This window comes from Borostomias antarcticus (genome assembly GCF_949987555.1).
Source record: "Borostomias antarcticus genome assembly, chromosome: 3".
NCBI lineage: Eukaryota > Metazoa > Chordata > Actinopteri > Stomiiformes > Stomiidae > Borostomias > Borostomias antarcticus.
This window is the reverse complement of record NC_140236.1, coordinates 24,049,819-24,074,337: the sequence shown is the minus strand read 5'-3', so window position 1 is coordinate 24,074,337 and position 24,519 is coordinate 24,049,819. Positions and strand designations below refer to the sequence as shown.

Below are 24,519 nucleotides of genomic sequence, written 5' to 3'. Positions count from 1 at the left end.
CCTCTGACCTTTCCTCAACTTCCATGACCTATTTGGTCACAACGGCGGGCAGCTTATCTAAATATACACTGGTACAGAGTCACTGTAGCCTGATCTAGCTTTTATATGGACAGTGAATGAGATTACTGAAACTGGTGGCATTCTGTCTCAAAAACCCTTACAAAACCCACATCATAGGTTTTGCCAAATTTTCACCTGCAGCCAAATCCTTAATGGCAATCATGGGTCCAAATGGCAAATTTGTTCCACATAAGGGGTGACGTAATTGTGCCTGTTCGTCCATCAAAGATTGAACTGGACTCCAACTTTCCCCAACTGGCTCGGAGATTAAGTGGTTGTGCATGGACGTTGGCGGCTTTAAAAACGTCAACGTCTACAAGCCTCCGCCCTCATGAATCACACGAGTGCATCTCCCAGTCTTCCCTCACCCCTGACTCTATGCTGGCTTCAACTGCCAGCACGAGGACTGGGGGTACAACACCAATACATCCAGCGGAGAAAACCTGGCTGCTTGGGCAGCTAACAACAGCCTGGCCCTGTTGTACGATCCCAAGGGCACAGCCAGCTTTGTCTCAGGTCACTGGAAAACTGGGACAAATCCTAACTTGGCATTCGCGAGCGTCGACATTGATAACCGGCTCCCTGAGAGACGCGTGCTAGGAAAGTTCCCGCAGTCCAAACATTGACCATCGCTGATAACCATGCCTAAACTCGTGGACCTCATCCCGAGCAAGCCTGTGAAGCAATGGAACGTCCGAGAGGCCAACTGGAAACGCTACCACCTCCTTACCCATAGATCCACAAGGTGCCTTCCACCACCTAACACCAACAACGTGGATGAGGTGTACCAGGAACTCTGTGGCATACTGGTGAAAGCGACCAAAAAATCCATTCCACGCGGACGTCACAATAGCTACAAACCGTGTTGGGATGCGGAGTGTTGTAAGTCTCTACTGTGCCTTCCTCCGGGCCCCCCCAGGAGCTGAGTCAGGCAGACTTGCCTGAGCCCTGCTTCTAGACTCAGCCGAAGGAGACAAGAGCGCTGGGAAGAGGCCATTAACTTCATCGACTTCTCACACTCCGGCCGCAAGGCATGGAGCATCCTTAACAACCCACTGGTAGGTCTAGTCTCTCCCCGTCACTGCCCCATCTCTGCAAACAAAATCATATCACAATTTGTGAAAAGTGGGACATACAAGGGCAAAGACCGCAAATCGTCATGTCTCGTGGCAAAATAAGTGTCTGACCTCTGGAAGGCCACAACTCCTAGTGGCGGTAACATCTCCGGTGAATTCAAACTGGAGGAGTTTGCTGCTGCCCTCCAGCATTTAAAGCCAGGGAAAGCTCTGGGGCCTGATTCTAGCTGCCCGGAGCTTATACTCTTTGCTGCGCCTGCCTTGAAGTCCTGGTTAAGAGCGTTCCTCTGCTCCTGCTTGCGCCAACTCAAGATCCCCAAAATCTGGAGAAGAGCCCTAGTGGTCGTGATCCCTAAGCCGAACAAGCCTGAAGGGGACCCCATCTCTCTGTTATGTATCCCCTTCAAGATGCTTGAGCATCTCATCTACACCCACATGCCCACAGGAGCAGGCCGGGTATCGACACAGTAGATTGACCGTAGATCAAGTCACTTTGATGACTCATGAGATCGAGGACAGCTTTTCGGCTTAAAAGAAGGCCAGAGCCGTCTTTATAGACCTGACGGCTGCCTACGACACCGTATGGCATCACGGCCTCACCTGCAAGCTGCTCTGCCTGCTGAAGGACAAGCACATGGTCAGCATGATCATGTAGCTTGTCGGAAACCGAAACTTCACCCTCACCACTAGTAGCGGACGGCGAAGCAGGTTGTGATGCCTTAAGAACGGCGTCCCCCAGGGATCTGTCCTGCCCCCCCCTCCTTTATAACATCTTCACCTACGACCTGCCGACCACAGTCTCCAGGAAGTATGCCAATGCAGACAACCTTGCGCTGGTGTACCTGGAGACTGGCAGGCCGTGGAGGAGACACTGAACGAGGACATGCAGACACTAGTGGCATACTTCCAGAAATGGAGATTGAAGCTGTGATGGTATTTTAAACTGATCTAGTCAAAAGATTTACCAAGATACGTTCAAAAGGTTAAGTCTGGTTTATTGTGAAAAACAATACGAGCGCAAGGACTTCCTGAAAACGCAACAAGGGTGGTTTCGTCAGCGAAGTGCCGTTTATGGGTTTTGCTGTGGCTTATATGCAATCAAAACAAAGGTACGGTGCTTCCAGGATGTGATTGGCTACTCCATTGTACGTCATGTGAAATGGCAGGCGTGGCCAAGAGTACAGGCATGTGACATGAGAAAAAGGGCGGCAAATGAACAAAGGATGGCTATTCTATTGTAGACAGATGGCCTTCTGGAAGCCATTTTGAATGTTAGCACAGCTATGTGAATATTTGGGGGGTGGGGATGAATTACAAGAGAAGTGAGAGGACAAAGGTTTAAGGTGTTTGGATGTAAATTCCTCAACAATCCCCCATTTGTGCCTGAACAGGTACACAAAAATAAAATATAAAATCCAAACACAAAGTGTAAACAGTCAGCTATGCTATACATGTGGAAAGGAAATAATCTCTCCACTAGGTGGAGCAAAAAAAAAAATTTTTTTTAAAATTATTTTCTTTCCACGTGCAAAATCACGCACCAAAACCCCTTGTTTCAGAAATTTGACAGGAAACAAGGTAAAAAAGATGACATGATTATATACTATTTATAGTCTAAGAGTGGACAACCATTCACCAAAAAACTTGATTTAACAAGGCAAAAAAGATAAATGGTTACCAGTGTAAGAAGGGCAAAAAACCTCTTGGTCAATTTAGAGGAAAAACCCAAACTTATTTATCAACTCATGTTTCAACCATTGTAACTCTTGTAAACAAATATGATATTTTTCAGATTATTTCAAAGTTCATTCACTCTTGTTGTGAATAATCGCATGTGATGTCCTATGGAACATAGCTTCCATGTGTGCGTCTCTGAATGTTTAATGTAGGTTCCAGTGTGTGCGATTAGAGGTGCAGTCATTGCTCTTGAGATTGTCCACGTTGTCATACCACAACCACAAGAAGGAGGTAACCGGCAAGGTCAGTCTCCGATTGCTCATCAGAGGAGAGGAGAGTGTGGCGGTGACTGTCAAGGTCACTCTCCGATTGCTCATCGTCTTGGATTTTGACATCTGTAGAGTGTAACAGAGTCCAGTCATTCTTGTTCACAGTGTATATCCAACAGTCATTTAGGTGACACTTCTCTTTTTGGCAATAGAATGTCACTGGGGAATGCAAGGCGTCTTTTCTTCTAGATCGCAACTTCAATGTCGCGTTGTTTGAATCAGTTATGTTCAATGTTAGTTGCAGTGTGTGCAGGTGTGTGTGCGTGTGTGGTGCATCTTGTGAGGTCATGGCTGTGGAGTTTCTCCATGTTGCCATCATAACGACCATGAGAAGGAGGTGACCAGCAAGGTCATTTTTCCTCTGATTCCTCGTCAGAGGAGAGGACAGTGTGATGGCCCATGGTTTTGGCCTCTGAGCCCTCTGGTTCAGCTGCATCCTTGATCTCCTGGTGTTGGCGATCCCCTGGTGGACCGTCCTCTGCTGCTTGGACCCGTCGGCAATGGCTTGCATGGATCCACGAAGTCCTCTCAGCTACTTTGACCGCTGTCTGCGTGGTGAGTAGAACCTGGTACGGCCCGAGCCACCTCGGCGAGTTCCAGCTCCTTCGTCTGTGGTCGCGGACCAGGACCCAATCCCCAGGAGAGATGTGATGCAGGAACCCCTCCTTAGCCTCAGGAATGGCGGTCCTCACTCCCTGTTGTTGGAGAGTGTCTTACTTGGTGTGGATCTCCAACCCAGTCAGTAGCTTCCATTGCCGTCTGCAGCCACATGCCTGTCTCCTCCTTGGTAACAAACTCAGAGACACCCAGTGAAATGTGTGGGACACCTTGTTTTTCATCATACAGCTGTTTCTGTGTCTCTGTCAGACACACAGAGAGAGCTGCATGGTCAGGATCTACATACAGCATAGCACATTCAAGAACCTCACTACTTTGTGGTTGTAACCAGACTTTCTCAAAATCATGATCTTGTTGTAGTGGGGATACATTTGCAGTGCAGTGTAATGAAGTCTGTGGTGTGAGAGGGGTGTCATATGAATAACAGGAGTTAATTTTTGAGAACAGCTTAGAACGTTGGAGTGACATCTGATCATTATTTTCAATGTTCCAGGAATATGTCCAACTTGTCATATGTTCTATAAACATGAGGTCGCGCAGTGGTGTTACCTGTTTAGGCCGGATAATGGTGACCCCATTTGAGTCACAGCACATCTGAAACCCTAGTTTGCACAGCAGATCTCTCCCCATTAGGTTAACAGGACAACAATGAGAATAGATAAATTGGTGTTGGAATTCAGCATCATCCAACACAACAGGAAGTGACGTAGTCATTCTCTCCGATTTTTCAATACCTGCTGCACCAATGGTTTTTGCAACTTCATTTGTTAGTTTAGGAACAACATTAATCTTTGAGGAGCTTAGGACTGATGAGTGTGCGCCGGTGTCAGCTAAAAACATGAGTTGCTCTCCATTAACTTCTAAAGTTACTACTGGAAGCTAGGACGGTGTTGTATGCAGATTAAGGTATTGACAAATATGAACAACCTTCTCTTTATCCTGTACAGCTGTACTATCTGACGGTCCCTCAGCAAAACTCTCTGTCTGTTCCTGGCCTAGTCATGACTGTTGCTGTGGGTTGTTCAGGGAAATTCCAGCAGGTGGCGCCGAACCCCAGGTTGCAGGATTCTTTCTCTCATTTCGCCTGCGGTAACTGTGACAGTCTTTGATCCAGTGACCAGTTTTACCACAATGAAAACACGCGTCAGTTCTGTCTCCGTTTTCGTTTCCCTCCCTCGGTTTCCTCCTGTAGTCCATTCTGTTTCTATGCCTGCTATTCCTGTTCATGTGACGACCCTGTGGTCGTTGTTCTCTAGACGGTCGGGGATTAGGGTTCGGGCATCGTATCATTGGGGCTAGGAGTTGCGGTTCCTCCAGACTATTACTAGCTATTTGTAGTTGTTCCAAATTTAACTTAGCCTCAGATATGGCTCTAGCCAATTCTTTCTTCCTGTCCTGCTCTTGCTTTGTGTAACATCTAGTCGACAGAGCTATAGAATGGACGGGAGAAGAGGGTGGTCCTGGAGGTACACTTCGGTCGGGGGAAAGGGGCGCATTTAATTCGTATTGCGGAGGCGCCTGCATGGGTGGTGCAGAGGCAATACTGTGAGGGGATACGGCAGAGAGAGAAGGGACGTGGCTAATAATGGCGGGGGCATTGTTAGGGGGTGTGATCACGGCGCAACGAGTCGAGGGAGAAAAATCTAGGTCAGAGTGATTCGATGGGGGAAGCGGCGGAGACGCCGTTGGCTGTATAGCTTCATTGTATCTTTTCTCTGACTTCAAAAACCCTTCCCGCGCTACTGACTCCCAAATTTTAAACGCTGCCCAATCGATGGCATTACCACTTTTCTTACCCAACTTAGTCTTCTCAAATGCTTCTAGTTGAACCCTAATGTTGGCCAAAGTTTTAACGCTAAGAGTACCAGATGGAGACGGAAAACTGCTATTCTTATTCCATAACTGAATCTGCCAACAGGCACTAGCAGAATATTTTAGCGCAACAATTTTAGCCGGACCAGACAATTTGAGAATATCAAGTGGCGAGCTAGTAACGGCACCCATTTTGCACCAAAATCGCTTACGAAAAAAACAAACCAAAGGACACTCTCCCACACTCCTTCGTAACACGGAGATGAACGTCTCTCAGACTACTCACTAGCAGTTATGATTTACGGTCCTTAAAAACAGTGTTGGCAAAAAAATAAACAGTACTTTTACCTGGAAAAAAAATAAATATATATAGCGCTTAACAACACATACAAGACAGAGCCGAAACTCCAACAGTAAAAACAGCAGACTAACAACCGTGCACATACAAGAGAGAGCCGAAACTCCAACAGTAACACAACAGACTAACACGGGAACGCAAAACAAAGAACGACCAAAAGACGACCAAAAGACGACTAACATACGACTTAACACACGACAAGCATGCTCGAACTGCACCAGTTACTTGGTCAAGGCTAAACCTTAGTCTAGATCCACCAACCACTGTACAGCCACTTGGTCAAATCTAACTCTCGTTAGGTTTACCAAACCACCCGGGATCAAAGGGACAAACGCTTCTACCAGAAACGCGGATTGCCAAACTCTCAATCACTCCCTGTAGCTACCTCCGTTGAGCAAAACTCTCACAACGGCTCTGCGGTTTTAATCTCACCCGCGACCGGCCAAAGGGAAGCCTGTTCTGTGCCAACTCTTTGGCGTATTTAACTAAAAAAAAACCGTTCTAAGCTGCAACCGATAAACAACCTAAATTGTACATCAACTACAGGGGAACAAGATTCACGAGACCAAACACACTTCTTCTGAACAGCTTATACCCTCGTAACGAAACAAGGACGAAGTCAAAGGACAATACGATATAAATATATATTGCTCTCCACAACTTCCTTAGATAGTTACTTACTAAATACGTACTAAAAATACCCACGCTGGGGTTTCTGTTTTCAATAATCTAGACCAACACAAGCTGAACCAAAACCCAAGGCAAATAACAAGCATAAAAGGATTTCGTTTTTCAACGTACCGTGAGCTTAGCCGAGTGGAACCAACGGCGGGGCTTCTCCAAAACCAATGCGCATAGACGCAACGAGAGAAGCTTTCCAAAGCGGCTACCGCTCCGCACGTCTGCGTCCCTCGCTTCCACCCCGGCGAATCTCACAGCAGTCGATCCCATCCCCGTCGCCAATTGTAGTTGATAAAAATGAAAGTATTTGCCAAAGCCAAGGTTCGCTCAAAAATATGTTCAGTCAGATTTATTAAGAAAACAAATACGATTGCAAACGGACCTCAAAGTAAAACACAGAGTGGTTCTAGCAGAAGAAGTAAATCAGATCGCCAAATCTTCTCCTTATATCTTGCTCAGACCAACGAGGTAGTACAGGCGTCATTTGATTGGCTGAGTCGTCTATACGTCATCGTAAGGTGACGGATATCACACAGTGGGCGGGGGATGAAACTCACTTTGAATATCACTTTGAATATAGACAAAGAAAACAAAAGGTCTGAGCCAGGGCAGGAAGGACATAAGGTGTGGCCCTTCTGACTTAAACAAAGAAAGGAGGAAGAGCGAGGCAGAGGAGTTGTTTACAATTACAAAAGAGAGGAGAGAAACTAAAGGTTGCAGGGGACTTGATGAATAGGTATTGAAAGAAAAGATATGAATCTGAATAGTCTTGAGACTATGTTAAATTCCATGACAAAGCTCAGCGAGGCAAAGATGTTGTCGGTGGCCTTCCACCTTAACAACAACGAAGCCAAACATGAGCTCCGAGTGCATACTGACGGAAAACTCCTGCCACACAGCGCCGAAACAACCTAACTCGGCGTGACATTGGACAGGTTGCTCACGTTCCGTCGACACCTCGAGTCACTGCGCAAGAAGTTAACAGCTCGTGTGGCGTTGATGAGGCGACTGGTCTGATCAGGCTGGGGTGCCGGCGCAAAAACACTGTACGGCAGCCCTAGTCCTGGTCTACTCGACCAGTGAATATTGTGCACCGGTCTGGTGTCGCAGTGCTCACACCCGCCTTATCGACCTGCCTATCAATGAAGCCTTGCACATCGTGACAGGATGCCTGCATCCCACTCCTGTGGACAACCTTCCCATCCTCGCAGGCATCCAGCCCGCTGGCCTCCGCCGCACAGGAACCACAGCACGTCTCGCCTGCCAGGCCGTGGAGCCTAACCACCTGCTCCACGACAGGCTCACTGCAACAGCGGAGCCTCCCCAGCGTCTCAAGTCGAGACACCCTTTTGTGCCTGCTGCACGGGATCTCCTGCAACAATGCAGAGATCTTAACATCAGCGTGGCAGGATGTTTGGACCACATCTGGCGTGCAGAGTGGGAGGCAAACACCTCCAGACTCCGTGATTTCATCCCGGCCGCTGGTCCTTCCCCTCCCGGGGATGGACTTACCCAGACTGGTGTGGGTGAGGCATCGGACGCTTTCGCTCATCGATGCACCGATGGGGCTTAGTATCCTGTGCGGCGTGCAAGTGTGGCGCTGAGGAAAAAAACGCAGACCACGTCATCCAGGACATACCGGACACCTAACGGAATGCATGGCCTGATGGTTTTGGATGACGAAACGGTGACATGGCTCCTGGAGGTGTGCCCGGATATATAGTCCAGGTGACCGCTTACCCAGGCTCGGGGCGGTAAAAGGATAGCGCCTAGGCCCCGAGCCTGGGGAGGAGAGGAGAAAACAACACCTAATAATAGTAATACGTAATAATAATAGTAATAGTAAAGTAAATAATAACCTGTACGAAGAAGATTGTGCCAGGTTTCATATATGTTTGTCTTAACAGCGTGGAAATGCCAGCACTTTGAAATTTGCATTTTAATTTGTTGACTGTAGCGCCACCTATGGTTGAATCTGCAAATGCTTAGACATGGCGCAACATGGTAGTGTCCTCTTCGTGTCCAGTGAGTTTAATGTCCCTGGAGCAGGCATTCCCAAACTGTGAGGCGGGCCTCCCCTGGGGGGCCCCAAAGAAATTCAGGGGAGTCGCTGGTTAATTTAAATTAATGGGATTGAAATAAATAATGGGAGAGTTGTATACTAAATTTGTGGATAGTGCAAAGAGAGCATCCCCCCGCAGGCATGAATGTATTGTGCGAAAACATCATAACGTTAACTAGCAACAGGTGCCACCAAGCTAGCTTAGTTGTGTAATGTTATGGGCTAGCTAACGCTGTCTTGCATAATGGACAAATTTGGGGGGTTGGGGGGGCGTTGGTGTGTCACTGTTTTCAGAGGGGAGGCCCACATTGATGGAGTTTGGGAACCCATGCCCTAGAGTATTGTTGTACAAAATTATAAGCACTTTATCTTTGTGGCACAATTTCTTTAAATTTTAATTTTTGAACGCCAGTTTCTCCGCTATCTTGAATCGGATTTCTTAGCCGTTAACACCCAATAGAGAGACATACACCCTTAACATACATGTGAAATTTCAAACCAATCGGACTTACGGTTTATGAGAAGAAACTTTTTGTAGGTTTTGCCAAATTTTCAACCTGCAGCCAAATTCATTAAGGCGGAGACTATGGCAAATGGCAAGTTTGTTCCGCATGAGGAATGACATAAATGTACAAAGTTTCATACATTTTTATCCAATGGGGTGGAAATGGCAAGCATTGTATACAAAATTTCACATTATAGCATCACCTATGGGCGAATCTGCAAATGATTCGACCTGGTGCAACATGGTAGAGCCATATTCGTTTATTGTGAGTTTCATTTCCATAGATTATTGTTGTACAAAATGATAAGCACTTGCAGCTTTGCAGACCAATTTTTTAACATATTTTATTATATATTAATACATATATTAATATATGTTTTAAATGCCAGTTTCTCCGCCATATTGGATTGGATCACTTAGCTGTGAACACCCTATAGGGAGACATGCACCCTAAACATATAAATGAAACGTCAGACTGATCGGACTTACGGTTCAGGCGAATAAACTTTTTGTAGGTTTTTCCAAATTTTCAACCTGCAGCCAAATCCATCATGGCGGAGATCATGTGTCCAAATTGCAAAGTTGTTCCTCATGAGGAATGACGTGTGTCTACCAAGTTTCATATATTTCCGTCAATCTGTGCGGAAATGGCAGCATTGTACGCTAATTTGCTTATTATAGCGCCACCATGTGCGAATCATGGTGAGTCTTTGTGGCGTAGTTACGCATGGTCTGTAGTTGCGACATGCCGAGTTACAGCATTTTTAGTTGAGGACTTCAAGAGTTATTCGAGGGCGTCAAGGAAAATAATAAGAAAACCAACAATTACAATATGGTTCTACGCACCTTCGGTGCTTGACCCCTAATTAATTGTGTTGCATATACTATTATAACATATTATCCTACATTACATAACAGTCATTTAGCAGACACTTTTATCCAAAGCGACTTACTAAGTAGGAAGTCAGTGTACTACTACTAGGCCTTCTCTCTCTCTCTCTCTCTCTCTCTCTCTCTCTCTCTCCCTCTCTCTCTCTCTCTCTCTCTCTCTCTTTCTAGTGCCCAGATGCTATGTCTTGCTGTCTCACTGTTTTAATCCATCCATTCATAGACAATAAATAGTAGGCTACCTCTGTGAATTCTTCGGCTATCTGCAGCAGTAGCCTACGGAAAATGAAGATAAAGTCTGAGATTCCGTTGAGGTCTAAGGAATGCGACCGCAGAGGACAGTGACGTCAGGCGTTAGCCTGTGATCAAAGTTAAAACGTATTCACCACGAGCTGTCTCACCGGTGGATGTCACAGAGTTACGAAGAAGAAGCACATTATACAAACTGACATACATTTTACCACATACAGAATGCGCTGCGGTGAGCATCCTAGATTTTATTGACATAACCAGAGACTGACCGGCGGTCGGGGGACCGCGGGCAGGCCGTGATGGACGGCTTTAACGTGGCTTGCTCCTAGCGGGCCTTCATGCGGCACCTCATTCATAAACGCGCTATCAGCCGCTTGTAGTGAGAGACGAGAATTTCAGCGCGCGCAAACCCACTGCCCGTTGTCGGCGAAGTAAACCTATTGGGTTTATGACGGACGAGCGCTCCGCGGACGGATTGACGTGGGGTCGGTAAAAAAGGACCAAATGGTCAAATGTATATTTATACAGTCACGGCGACGGGGCGTGATAGCATAAATAAGACTTGAATTCAAGGTCTAGAATTACAACCGCAATGGCTAATTAGCCAATTAAGAATAAGTTAAGATCAGTTTAATCTTCGACCTTCAGTCTAATGACTCATCATCCATAGATTTAAGAACTATTTCTACCTGTAAAGTCAGTAGCCTATATCGGATATTGTCATAGGCCTGTCCTGTCCAATCACTTTTCGGTTTTCATGTTAGGCTATTAGCAAGAATAATTAATTCCTCTAGCTAAAGCATTTTCAGTTGAATTCAAGTCAGTGCACTAAATTATTTTTTGACAAGGTGAGACGTTTTTTGATCTCTCATTGAAGCCCATGGGAATAGGAACTGATTAGTAGGCTACTGATAAGATAGCCTACTGTAAGGACAACGGATACCAATAATTCCAAAGTAGGCCACATGTTACACACGGCAAATACATGCTATTTTCTAGTCTAGCCAACATTAGGCTAATCAAGGTCCGTTCTAAAGAAGAAAACCAAGACGAGAGACTGTGATGATGTAATATCCCTCCTGAAAATTAACAGAGCTGAGATTAAGAGTCACAGGTCGTTGGACCCTCATCAATGATCAAACAAAGGGACTTTTCCTCTGTAGCCGACACACAGACAGGCAGGCAGACAGGAAGGCAGGAGGACAGACGGTATAAGCTATAGGCCTGGCTGGGAGGACACAACAGGAATGAGACCACAGTTTGAAACATCAATGTCTAATCTCGTTAGTTCTTTCAAATAATTAATAATAGGCCTTATAAATACACACACACACGTATACATAGGCATATAGGCTACAGCACACTATAGACTACTGTATAAGAGAGACACATCAGAACAGCAATTAATAATCAATACCGCCCCAAGATGCCCAATACCAAACCTAAATGATGCCTCTAAACAGAAAACAAAAACTTGTAATGATCCGTGATTTATATTTCATATTTATATATTTCCGTCCAAAATAATGGTGTAGGCCTATATTAAATATCAGACTGACATCATACATAAATACATACATAATACATACCATGTTTGCTCATTCGTAAATATAGCCTAGTAACTATTAATATAGTGATAATCTAGCCTGACACGTTTTTCTATCAAGTGACATTATCATATAGGCCTACTGATAATTATAAAAGTGATAAGAGGAATTAAACCATTTATCAGAATTATGTTCCTGTCATTGTGGTTGTTGTTGTTGTTATCACTTATTGTTGTTATGCTTGTTGTTATTCACAGTAACCTATTATTATTATTGTTATTATTATTATTATTATTAGTAGTAGCAGTAGTAGTAGTATTCGTATTAGTGTTATTATTATTATTATTATTATTATTGTTATAATTATTATTATCCTAGTAGTAGAAGCAGGATAGTAGTAGCATTAATATATTATTATTATTATTGTTGTTGTCGTCTTTGTTGTTATCATTAATATTATCTGTATTATGTTTTGTTTTTTTGTTTTGTTATCAATTGTTGTTGATTTTATATGTTTGTATAGCTACATTTAATACTAATAGCAGTGACGTTTATGCCTGTTCTCACAACTCAAGTACAAGCCTTGTATTATCGTATTTTAGCGTAATGATAATCGTATAGGCTACATTCTGTTTTGACGGGGTCCGTCGTTTAGATAACCACAGCTCCAACCGGCTGTAATGACTGTGATTATAGTGGTATCATCAAGCCGAGTTATTGGTCGTATCTCTTATCGCAGGCCTTTTATAGAGAACTCATTCAGATTTACCTGCCCATAAAAACCTGCACAACTTTCTCTTCCAGATGGAAAATGATTCCTTATTATAACCTTATGTAGGCTATACATATGCCTGAAGTAGGCCTAAATGTTTCCCTTCAAACATGATTGATCAAATCAGTATAAAATTAAGTGCATTAATTAGTTCACAATTTATAGGAGGCCTAGCCTAACTATAAAATGCCAAGGCTTATAATGCGAAGCCATTTTACCTATTTATATTTATGTTACTTTTATAATGTTCAATTAATACACCGTTCAAGTATTTTTACATTCTACCACATAGGCTATATCAAACTGAATGCGGTGCAATAATTTATTTGGCCAGTTTACTGTGGATAACGCTTCATTAATAATTAAACCAATCCGAATCAATCAGACGGGTTGCATAGTAATTTAAATATTAACCCCAATCGATTACATCAAACAACCAAAGACAGCAAATTCAGCAAAGGTGGATGTCTTCAGGCAGCGCTGCTCGAGTTGGTAGTAGTCAGTTCCTCCGTTTTCTCTCCTCCTCACCGCCTCCTACCTACCAGCGCGTCACGTGGGCTCGGCCGTACAAATAACTGATCTGAAGTTTTCCAGTAGAGAGCGAATCGGAGCACAGTTATATCAGCAATTATCTGCGAGAGTAACTATCTTCAGATACCGAGAGGAAAGAACGACTCCAACCAAGGAAGTGCCTTTGCTGTCTGTTCGACATTTTTACGCATAAAGGTGCTTTTTGGACATCTTCGCGAGAGCCCTGGAAACTGTCTGCGGTGTAGGCTACATGAGAAGGAGTTCGCTGTTCAGCTCCAGTTTAGTTGAGCCCAAGCAGCCTTTATCGGCCGACCGTCCTTATCTGGGTGAGATAATAGCCTACAGCCCTTGGATGAAATTGTATTCCTCCAGTGCGCACTGCTGCTATCAACGTTTTATGTGATTTGCGTTACTATTGATAGAAATACAGCCATGGCAGATACGACCCTGGTCGGCCATCCGTGGCTTTGTTTGATTGAGTTCCTGCTCGCTTATGATTCAGTGATATGGGCAGAGTAGAGAGAGTTCCCGATTCAGTCTGGGTTCACTCCTAGTTAGCTCTATCTGGAGATATCAGAGGACATTACTGTCATTTTAATCCATTATCTGTCAGTCACAATGACACATGAAAAATATGATTGCTGATAGGCCCACTGATCAATTATTTTCTTCTTTTAATCGCATTAATCTTAACGGGCTGTTTATATTAACAATCGACCTTAATTGGAATGTAATAGACACAGTTTTATGTACTTGGCCGTGGCCACGTTATAGGCTATGTGAGAATTATGCGGGTTTTTTAAGAGCATAAGGCCCTATGTGACAACACTATATGATTATGGAAGAACAGACACTCGCCAGGTCCTGTTTGAGGGCATGTTGGATGGGGAGTTATCTATCTGCACAATAAGGTCCAAACGACTTACTGTGTGCTCTCCCCTCTTTAGGACTGGATTTCTTTGCCACCGGATAACGGAAACTCACCGGAGATTCGCAGTGAGCAAAAGTGCCTTTACGTGACCAGGACCGGGGGACATTTTAACGAATATAGCCAACATATATTTTAAGGTTAAAGAAGAGACGTCAAAATGTATCAAAGCCTGGCTTTGTCCTCCAACCAGTCCCCGTACGCGCACGACACCGGGAACTACATCCACTCCTCGGCGAGCTCTCCGGTGTACGTGCCCACCACGAGGGTACCGGCCATGCTGCCCACCCTGCCATACCTACAGACTTGCGACTCGCCCCATCAGCCTCACGGCCTCGGCGGACACCACGGCTGGCCTCAGACCGGGGCGGACAGCTCGTCCTTCAACCCGGCCAGCCCCCACCCTCCCCCCGGGTTCTCCTATTCGCACAGCCCGCCGGTGAGCAGTAACACCGGCAGGGACACGGCCTACCAGAACCCGCTGGTGCTCGGCAGCGGCGGTCGGGCCGACCAATACGGCAGCGCGTTGGTGCGCTCGGTTGGAGGGTCGTACTCGAGCCCCTATGCCTACATGAGCCCGGAGATGGCGAGCTCATGGACGCCCGGTCACTTCGAGAGCGGAATGATCGCACTGCAAGGACGGCAAAGCTCCCTGACCGGGAGGCTGTCCACTTTCGGTACGTAGAAAAGTTCCTCATATTTGCCTAATAGCATGCTGCACTTTAAATCAAGAGAAAGATAATGTTACACCCTAATTTTATTGACAATTTAAAAAAGGCTATTCAATATAGCCTAGTCACTGAATCAATATAGGCCTACATCAATGAAATAATATACGGTTGCAAAGCTAATGCATGTAGCCTAATTAAGAAACATGAAGAAATATCCTGTAATTAGCAATACATGTAGGCCTACTAATTAGCCTGTATTCAATATTTTGGGTATATATTTTCTAAACAACATAAACTGATAGATCTAATAATCTGGCCCACAATGCAGACTTAAAGCATTTGACTAAGCGGCTTTAACCCCTTGTTAATCAGGAGCTGAAAAGGCCAGCCCTTGTGGAACTCTGATATCGCATTTTACAGCCGTGTTTCTGTTTTTTTTTTTTTTTTTTTTATTGTAGTGATTGAGAGCAGCGGTACATTTGAACCATCGATTGAGCCATAGTCCTCAACAAAAGACAAGATTCAATCAACCTTCAAAAACAATCCAACACACAATACACATTCTTTAAACCGGAGGGCCGCTAAACCCGATTCATTACGATGCTAATTTAATCCCCAGCAGCGGTCAGTTTTCTTTTCCTCTGTTTGATAAAATAGTTCAATACACACTCTGAGACAGAGAAAACGATTCACGGTCACAACAACTATGATGCTTCTGACCGTCTTGATGATGCAGTGTCCTAAAGGAGCAGGCTGGTCTGGGCTGTTTGAGACTGTGTGAGGACAGCAGACCTACACCCGTTTATTAATCATCCGACACCTCCTTTGAATGGACATAAATAAAGGCTCTATTAAACTGGTAATCACCTGGATAGGTGGATAGCTTTTACGCGTCTGTCCACCTGGCCTGCCTATCCAGGCGTGAGTGTGTGTGTTGATTAGGTTTAAACGTTTCACACCTCTGTGGTGACACGAATACATGCTATTGAAATTAAACTGCATTTTTAATTAACATACAGACATACAAAAATTAAATAATCATAAAGAATGTTAATTGTCACGGAGAAGCTGTTGGGTAAAAAAAAAACATTTTATTTATTTCGCGCATAGCCTACATTTTTGGAATTAGGCTGGCGTAGGTCTAACTGAGCAAAATGGTTTCTGGCCTATTCGTTTATTACCGGTTTGGATTCGTGACGCGGTGGCCCTCAGACATCTGAGTGATGAGCTCACACTTTCCACTAGAATAGGCTAATTAGATAACAACACACACACGCACGCGAAGGACTAAGCCACTTAGGCTACACCGCTCAGTAGACTACCACTCATAACAATGAGTCGGCAATACAAATCCAGTCGTTTGAAAATCACTGTTGTTACTTCTCGTAATGGTGGGTTCTCTTAGCCTATCGTTCTCTTCTAATCCGGGGAATTAGGAATTCCAGCAATTAATGGCAGGAGGCTGTCGCGTGTCGGCCAGGTGATGGATGGGGAACCCCTGGATCCCCAACACTGATAAGATAGCCATTGACATTCCGCCCGGCTCCCCTACGCCCCGCCGGACGGCCCCGCGCCACTGACCCTGTCTGTCTGCGTATTGATGCATTCGTTTCACATCTCTTTTCATCACGGAGAGGCTTTTAAACTTCTCTCTCCAGCGACCTAGGCGGAGGAATTTATCACGCGTTATATAGGCCTACGGTTCTGTCGTCTTTAGAGCCCCCAATGCGTTGATGGCATGCAAGACTTGAAATGTCCCATAAATTAATTAAACTTTTTTGACACGTACCTAGGCTATTGTGTGCTCAATTATTTACATTAATTGATAAAGCGCTGTCACATTAAACGCAATTCCTGGTATTGAAGGGAACTTCGGACTCCCTTTCGGAATCACGAGTAGGCTATTGCTCAAAACTTAGTATTAGGCTATTTCAAGCAAATAATAAAAAATGGAAATTAATATAGCTTAGGAGCCTCAAACGGAGACTGAGGACCACGAAGGAAAAAATGTTTTGGATTAATGAAAACATCAGAATTATTCAATATTATTATATATATTATCAGAATTATTACAACATCAATATTATTCATAATATTTTCCCAAAGCACGTCAAACGTTCCTGCTGCTCGATGTTTTATACCTGCTGTTTGTTTGTTTGTTGTTGTTTTTTACTGAGTAGGCCTGTAATTGTTTGTTTTTTTCAGACATGGTGGAAGAGATACCTGGAGAGGGGCGCGAGTGCGTGAACTGCGGCTCCATCTCCACGCCGCTATGGAGGAGGGACGGGACCGGACACTACCTGTGCAACGCCTGCGGTCTGTACCACAAGATGAACGGCATCAACCGGCCGCTCATTAAGCCGCAGAAACGCCTGGTAAGACCCGCGCCACGTGATTCACTGTCAGCATGTGAGAGAGAGTCGATTGGCTGTAATATAATAGGCTATCTTATTAGGGATGTGTCAAAAGTTCAATATCAAAATTATACCGTCTTTGTTTTGTCGCAAGAGGTATTCAATTGGAAATTACCAAGGGCTACCCACTCAGGTTGGGCTGTAGAGTTTAAACAGACACTGAGAGAGAGAGAGAGAGAGAGAGAGCAGGAGGGTCAGGGAGTTCTATTAGAAGGTCAGTAGACAGAGAGAGACAGAGAGAGGGGGGAGAGAGTCTGAGGAGAGACCTTGCTGTGTGTTTCTCAGGAACTAGCCTTTCCAGGGCAGCTGCACTAGTTCCCATCCACCAGTCCTCCTCTCCCCTCCCCTCTCCTCCTCTCCCCTCCCCTCTCCTCCTCTCCCCTCTCCTCTCCTCCTCTCCTCCCTCTCCCCCCTCTCCTCCCTCTCCTCCTCTCCCCTCCCCTCTCCTCCTCTCCCCTCTCCTCCTCTCCTCCCTCTCCCCCCTCTCCCCCCTCTCCTCCTCTCCCCTCTCCTCCCTCTCCTCTCCCCTCTTCTCCTCTCCTCCTCTCCCCTCTCCTCTCCTCCCTCTCCCCTCTCCTCCCTCTCCTCCTCTCCCCTCTTCTCCTCTCCTCCTCTCCTCCCTCTCCTCCCCTCTACTCCCTCTCCTCCTCTCCACTCTCCTCCCTCTTCTCCTCCCCTCCTCTCCCCTCTCCTCCCTCTTCTCCTCTCCTCCTCTCCCCTCTCCTCCCTCTCCTCCTCTCCCCTCTCCTCCCTCTCCTCCTCTCCCCTCTCCTCCCTCTTCTCCTCTCCTCCTCTCTCCTCCTCTCCCCTCTCCTTCCTCTCCTCCCTCTCCTCCCTCTCCTCCTCTCCCCTCTCCCCTCCCCTCCTCTCCCCCCTCTTCTCCTCTCCTCCTGTCCAGGCCGGCCGTGCTGTTATTTGTCCTTCCCAGTCCTTGGCCTTGGATTGGCTGTTTTTAGACAGATCTGTGCCAAGCTCAGGAACAACGTGACCACAGCCTCTCTGTGTCTCTGCTGAGAAATCTTACCCACATCCAATAACAAGCAGATAGGTTCAGCTGCTAGGGTACGTTGGAAACAAGCTTCCTGTTAGTTGGGCCATCTCATTGAATTCTGTTGGTTTTCTGCACCTCACATGACTGCTATCTCAGTGAACCCCAGCCATGCACATGCAAGCCTTTAGATTGTGTCAGCAAACCACCTTTGTCACGCAACACAACATGTGTTTAAAGGTGCAATAGATAACATGTTTATGTGGACAAATCATTTAAAATAGAATGATACATCCACAGTGCTTATAGAAAGTATTGCTTTCCCCCCCAAAACGACAGGTCCAAAATGCAGATGAGATGTCTGTTTGGTTCCCAGCTCTAGTGAGGCGTGTGAGCCAGCGGTATTACCACCACCTCTGTGTCCAGCTCTAGTGAGGCGTGTGAGCCAGCGGTATTACCACCACCTCTGTATCCAGCTCTAGTGAGGCTTGTGAGCCAGCGGTATTACCACCACCTCTGTGTCCAGCTCTAGTGAGGCTTGTGAGCCAGCGGTATTACCACCACCTCTGTATCCAGCTCTAGTGAGGCTTGTGAGCCAGCGGTATTACCACCACCTCTGTGTCCAGCTCTAGTGAGGCGTGTGAGCCAGCGGTATTACCACCACCTCTGTGTCCAGCTCTAGTGAGGCTTGTGAGCCAGCGGTATTACCACCACCTCTGTGTCCAGCTCTAGTGAGACGTGTGAGCCAGCGGTATTACCACCACCTCTGTGTCCAGCTCTAGTGAGACGTGTGAGCCAGCGGTATTACCACCACCTCTGTGTCCAGCTCTAGTGAGGCTTGTGAGCCAGCGGTATTACCACCACCTCTGTGTCCATCTCTAGTGAGGCTTGTGAGCCAGCGGTATTACCACCAACTCTGTGTCCAGCTCTAGTGAGGCTTGTGAGCCAGCGGTATTACCACCACCTCTGTGTCCGGGACAGTCATTATACTATTGGCTCACAAGCCTTGTTAGAGTTTTTTTTCAAAATGATTTGTCTACATAAAATTGTTATCTATAGCACCTTTAATTTCACAGAGAGATTCCACAGAGAGAGAATGCTATTTGTTGTAATTATCAGAATAGTGTATCATTCCTGACCAAGCCATCCCTTTCCATACCCTCTCTAATCCTCTCCCCCTCCTCCTCCTCCTCCTCCTCATCCTCCTCCTCTCCTCTTCCATCCTCCTTCTCGTCCTCCTCTCCTCTCCCTCTCTAACCCTCTCCTCCTTGTCTCCTCCCCCCCCCCCCCCCCCGGTCCACAGCAGACCACCTCCCGGCGTGCGGGTCTGTGTTGTACCAACTGCCACACCAACACCACCACGCTGTGGAGACGCAACGCTGATGGGGAGCCGGTCTGCAATGCCTGCGGACTCTACATGAAGCTACATGGGGTAGGCACCACCACAGACATACTGTACATGAAGCTACATAGGGTAGGCACCACCACAGACATACTGTACATGAAGCTACATGGGGTAGGCACCACCACAGACATACTGTACATGAAGCTACATGGGGTAGACACAGCACAGAGGTACATGAGACTACACAGGGTAGACACAACCACAGAGGTACATGAAACTACATGGGATAGACACAACCACAGAGGTACATGAAACTACATGGGGTAGACACAACCACAGAGGTACATGAAACTACACAGTGTAGACAAAACCACAGAGGTACATGGAAGTACACAGGGTAGACAGCACCACAGAGGTACATGAAACTACCCGGGGTACACACAACTACAGAGGTGCATGAAGATAAATAGGGTAGACACAACCACATAGGTACATGAAAGAATATGGGGTAGACACCACCACAGAGGTACATACAACTACCTGGGTAGACACAACCACAGAGGTACTTGAAACTACATGGGGTAGACACAACCATAGAGGTACATGAAAGTACACAGGTTGGACACAGCCACAGAGGTACATGAAAATGCACAAGGTAGACACCACCACAAAGGTACACAAAGCTACATGGGGTAGACACAACAACAGAGGTACATGAAACTACCTGGGGTAGACACAACAACAGAGGTACATGAAACTACCTGGGGTAGACACAACAACAGAGGTACATGCAGCTACATGGGGTAGACACAACCACAGACATACACGAGGACTGACCTGTTTTCCATCCTATTCTATCCTGCTCTATCCTGCTTCTATTGGTACAGCCACCTGGAGGGCTTTAGTGGGGCACTACTGAGCCCGCTACATTCTCCCTGTAGACTACGTTTGATAAATAAACCTGCTTGAACACACACAAACACACTGCTTCAGTTGAACCTATATAGTCATGTTCCCGTGGCCTGACCTATACTTAGCCAAATTACTATTGTGTCCCCTGCCGCCCCGCCCTCATCCCCCCCCCCCCCCCAGCAGAGCAGTCTGTGTGTGTGTGTGTGTGTGAGTGTGTGTGTGTGTGTGTGTGTGTGTGTGTGGGGGAGAGAGGCCTCCAAGAGCATGCTGGTCATTGTTATCAGGGGAGGGCAGAGTGGCTTGGCTGGCTGGCTGGTTGTGGTGTCCAATAAGCAAATAAAAGCAGTGACGTGTTTCTATGGTGTGTGATGGTAGCTGTGTTTCTATGGTGTATGATGGTACTGTAGCTGTGTTTCTATGGTGTGTGATGGTAGCTGTGTTTCTATGGTGGTGTGTGATGGTAGCTGTGTTTCTATGGTGGTGTGTGATGGTAGCTGTGTTTCTATGGTGTGTGATGGTAGCTGTGTTTCTATGGTGTGTGATGTTAGCTGTGTTTCTATGGTGTGTGATGGTAGCTGTGTTTCTATGGTGTGTGATGTTAGCTGTGTTTCTATGGTGTGTGATGGTAGCTGTGTTTCTATGGTGTGTGATGGTAGCTGTGTTTCTATGGTGTGTGATGGTACTGTAGCTGTGTTTCTATGGTGTGAGATGGTACTGTAGCTGTGTTTCTATGGTGTGTGATGGTAGCTGTGTTTCTATGGTGTGTGATGGTAGCTGTGTTTCTATGGTGTGTGATGGTAGCTGTGTTTCTATGGTGTGTGATGGTACTGTAGCTGTGTTTCTATGGTGTGTGATGGTACTGTAGCTGTGTTTCTATGGTGTGAGATGGTACTGTAGCTGTGTTTCTATGGTGTGAGATGGTACTGTAGCTGTGTTTCTATGGTGTGTGATGGTACTGTAGCTGTGTTTCTATGGTGTGTGATGGTACTGTAGCTGTGTCTCTCCTCCTCTGTGACGGTAACCGTGTCTCTTTGGCCTCCCAGGTACCCCGGCCTCTGGCCATGAAGAAAGAGAGCATCCAGACCAGGAAACGCAAACCCAAGATGCCCAAGACCAAGTCCTCCACAGGTGTGGTAATGCACAGACAGACAGAGAGAGAGAGAGAGAGAGAGCAAGAGAGAAAGAGAAAGTGTGTGTTGGATTTGGCCATGTCCTGTCTGTATACCTGACCCTCACCCTGTCCATCTCTCCGTCTGTCCATCTGTCTGTCCACCAGGAGGTTCAATGGCCTCAGGCACCAGCTCCCCGTCCTCCCTGTCTGTCTCAGAACATGCCTCCACTGTGAAGAGTGAGACCAGCATGGCCCCCTCCCCCTACGCTGGCCAGACCGTCGCCGCTGTCTCTCAGGTGAGGCCCCTGGCGCTAGTCCTAACCCTAGCCCTAACCCAAAACCTAACCCTAGCCCTAGCTCTAACCCTAGCTCTAACCCAAAACCTAACCCTAGCCCTAGCTCTAACCCTAGCTCTAACCCAAAACCTAACCCTAGCCCTAGCCCTACTCTTCTACACCCACATCCAGTCAGTTTCATAGACAGTTTAGTAACTCTCTCTACCTCTCCCTCATCTCTTCCTCCCTCTCCCCCTGTTTATCTCCATTTCCTGTCTCTCTCTCTCTCTCTCTCTCTCTCCCCCCCTTCTCCTCCTGTCTCTCTCCCTCCTCCTCCTCCTCCTCCTGTCTCTCTCCCTCCTCCTCCTGTCTCTCTTCTCCTACTGTCTCTCTCCTTTTCTCTGTTGCTCTCCCTCCCCCTGTCTCTCTCTCAAGGCCTCCTCCCAGCTGACCAGTACAGTTTCAGGACATGTGGACATCAAGTATGAGGATTATCCCTTCACCCCTACCTCCATGGCTCCACAGAACTCCTGGTGTGCTCTCTCCCAGGCCTGAGTACCCGGACCACAACCAGACCACAACCAGACCACAACCAGACTGCAACCAGACCGCAACCAGACCACAACCAGACCACAACCAGACCGCAACCAGACCACAACCAGACCGCAACCAGACCACAACCAGACCGCAACCAGACCGCAGACCAGACCAGGAGATGGACCAGAGTTGCATCATGCTTCACCTGCTCTGGTCACCTTGACCATGTTAACTACCTACAGACCAGCAGGACAGGACCACACACACACCAGGACCACAGACACACCAGGAACACAGACACACCAGGATCACAGACACACCAGGAACACAGACACACCAGGACCACAGACACACCAGGACCACACACACACCAGGACCACAGACACAGTTAACCTGAGTGGGCTCTTGCTGTGCCCAGGCGGAGGGTCGCATGAACAATTTTCACTTGAACCACACCAGATCCTAGTCTCAGTACAAACTGGACCTACGATACCTGCACAACAGCCTGGTCACATGTCCTGGACCACAACCACCTGGATTACTCCTCACCAGAACCACAACCACATGTAACACTGCTAACTAGAACTACAACCATCTGGGCTCAGATCACCTGGACCATTGCTAACCAGAATCACAACTACCTGGATCACTACTAACCAGAGCCATGACCAACTGGTCTCAGATCACCTGGACCACTGCTAACCAGAACCTCAACCACATGGACCACTGCTAACCAGAACCACAAACCACCTGGACTGTGACATCACCAAGCTCAGCTGGGCCAGATCCGGCCTACCTGGCTAAAGACTTGTAATGAGAACTACCTAACGAGCTGTCTCCCGACTGTTAATGAGAACTACCTAACGAGACATCTCCCAACTGTTAACGAGAACTACCTAATGAGCTGTCTCCCAACTCTCCTCCCTGGGGAGACACTGGCCAGAAATAACAACCTTTTATTGGTCATTAATAATACTGTTATTAGTTTTAATTTGTCGTTGTTGTCATGGTTGATATTTAGTGGATATCTCCATCACAGTTTTACGTGGTGTTTTGTACGAGATAATGAGAGACAGTGTAACATGTTATCATCACAGTTGACCATGCTGCGGATGCACAGAGCGCATGGTTTACCACCTCAGGAGCCTGTCTAATTACCCGCTCGTCGATGATTAACTTTTACACAGGCATTATTTATGTCCAGATAAGCAGAGCTGCATCCATGAAAGCCAACATGTCACAACCCGTAACACTCCACCCTGTTCTGCTTTTGACCACAACTCCCACTCTGAAGTGGGGACCTCTCAAAATATGAAGTAATACCTGTACATTGGTTTATAATCACACACTTAACGGTGTCCATGAATCCATTGTTTATTGTAACAAAAGACATACCTATTCCCATATGCATTATCTTGATCAGTATGTGCCTTTGTATTCCAGACCGTTGTGACGTTCGGCCTACAGGGTTGGTTTCTCTCCTACTGTATGTGCCTGTATCTTCTCCTGACAGACATGTCTCCTGATCATTTAAAGTGCAATGACTTAATGTTCTAAAAAAAAAGAAAGAAGGCAAAGAAGAAAAAAAGAGGCTTTATTTGTAATTTTTCTGAGTATGTTAATCTTATCTTGTTGGCTGTATTTAGTGGTAATGTGAAGGGGCTGTTATTGAGGGGCTGTCTGTCGTTGTTGTGCGTCTGGGAGGAACTTTAGCCCTCCTGGAGTGACTCAGTCGTCTTGGTTTTGCAATGCTCTTTGAAATCTGTTTAGTTTAATAAACTGATTAAGAAATCACTTTGTTTTTTGGAAAAAATGATCTAAAAATATAAGTGGCTGAAGTGAAGCTAAGTCCATGGCTGTGTGTATATTTAGTATATCTAGTCAATTTAGTTGATAAAGTTCTGTGAAGCCAGTATGGCGTGTTGGGTTATTTCCATACCTGTGTGATGTTTACAGCTGAAACAAGTGTCTGTCTTTATCACTCACGTGATCATATTACAGTGTTTGACTATACATGGAGGTGGTTTGATGGCTGATACACAAGAAACACATGAATCACACTTGCTCAGACCAGCATGGCCTTCTTTGCACACAGTATTTATCTGTGTGCTTGCATGTCTGCGTGACTGCCTGAGCGTGTCCCTATGCATGTGTGTGTGTGTGAGAAGGG

General features: G+C 46.3%; 1 protein-coding gene across 1 annotated transcript; it reads left to right on the top strand.

The window, feature by feature from the left end:
- Nucleotides 1-14,256: 14,256 nt before the first annotated feature.
- On the top strand, nucleotides 14,257-22,376 carry gata5 (GATA binding protein 5; the record flags this gene model as incomplete). The annotated part of the gene is made up of 6 exons (XM_084462051.1): nucleotides 14,257-14,773; nucleotides 16,973-17,142; nucleotides 19,473-19,601; nucleotides 21,470-21,554; nucleotides 21,703-21,833; nucleotides 22,248-22,376. 6 exons carry the CDS (start codon nucleotides 14,257-14,259, stop codon nucleotides 22,365-22,367), a joined length of 1,152 nt encoding a protein of 383 aa, XP_084318177.1. The 3' UTR covers nucleotides 22,368-22,376.
- Nucleotides 22,377-24,519: the final 2,143 nt, after the last annotated feature.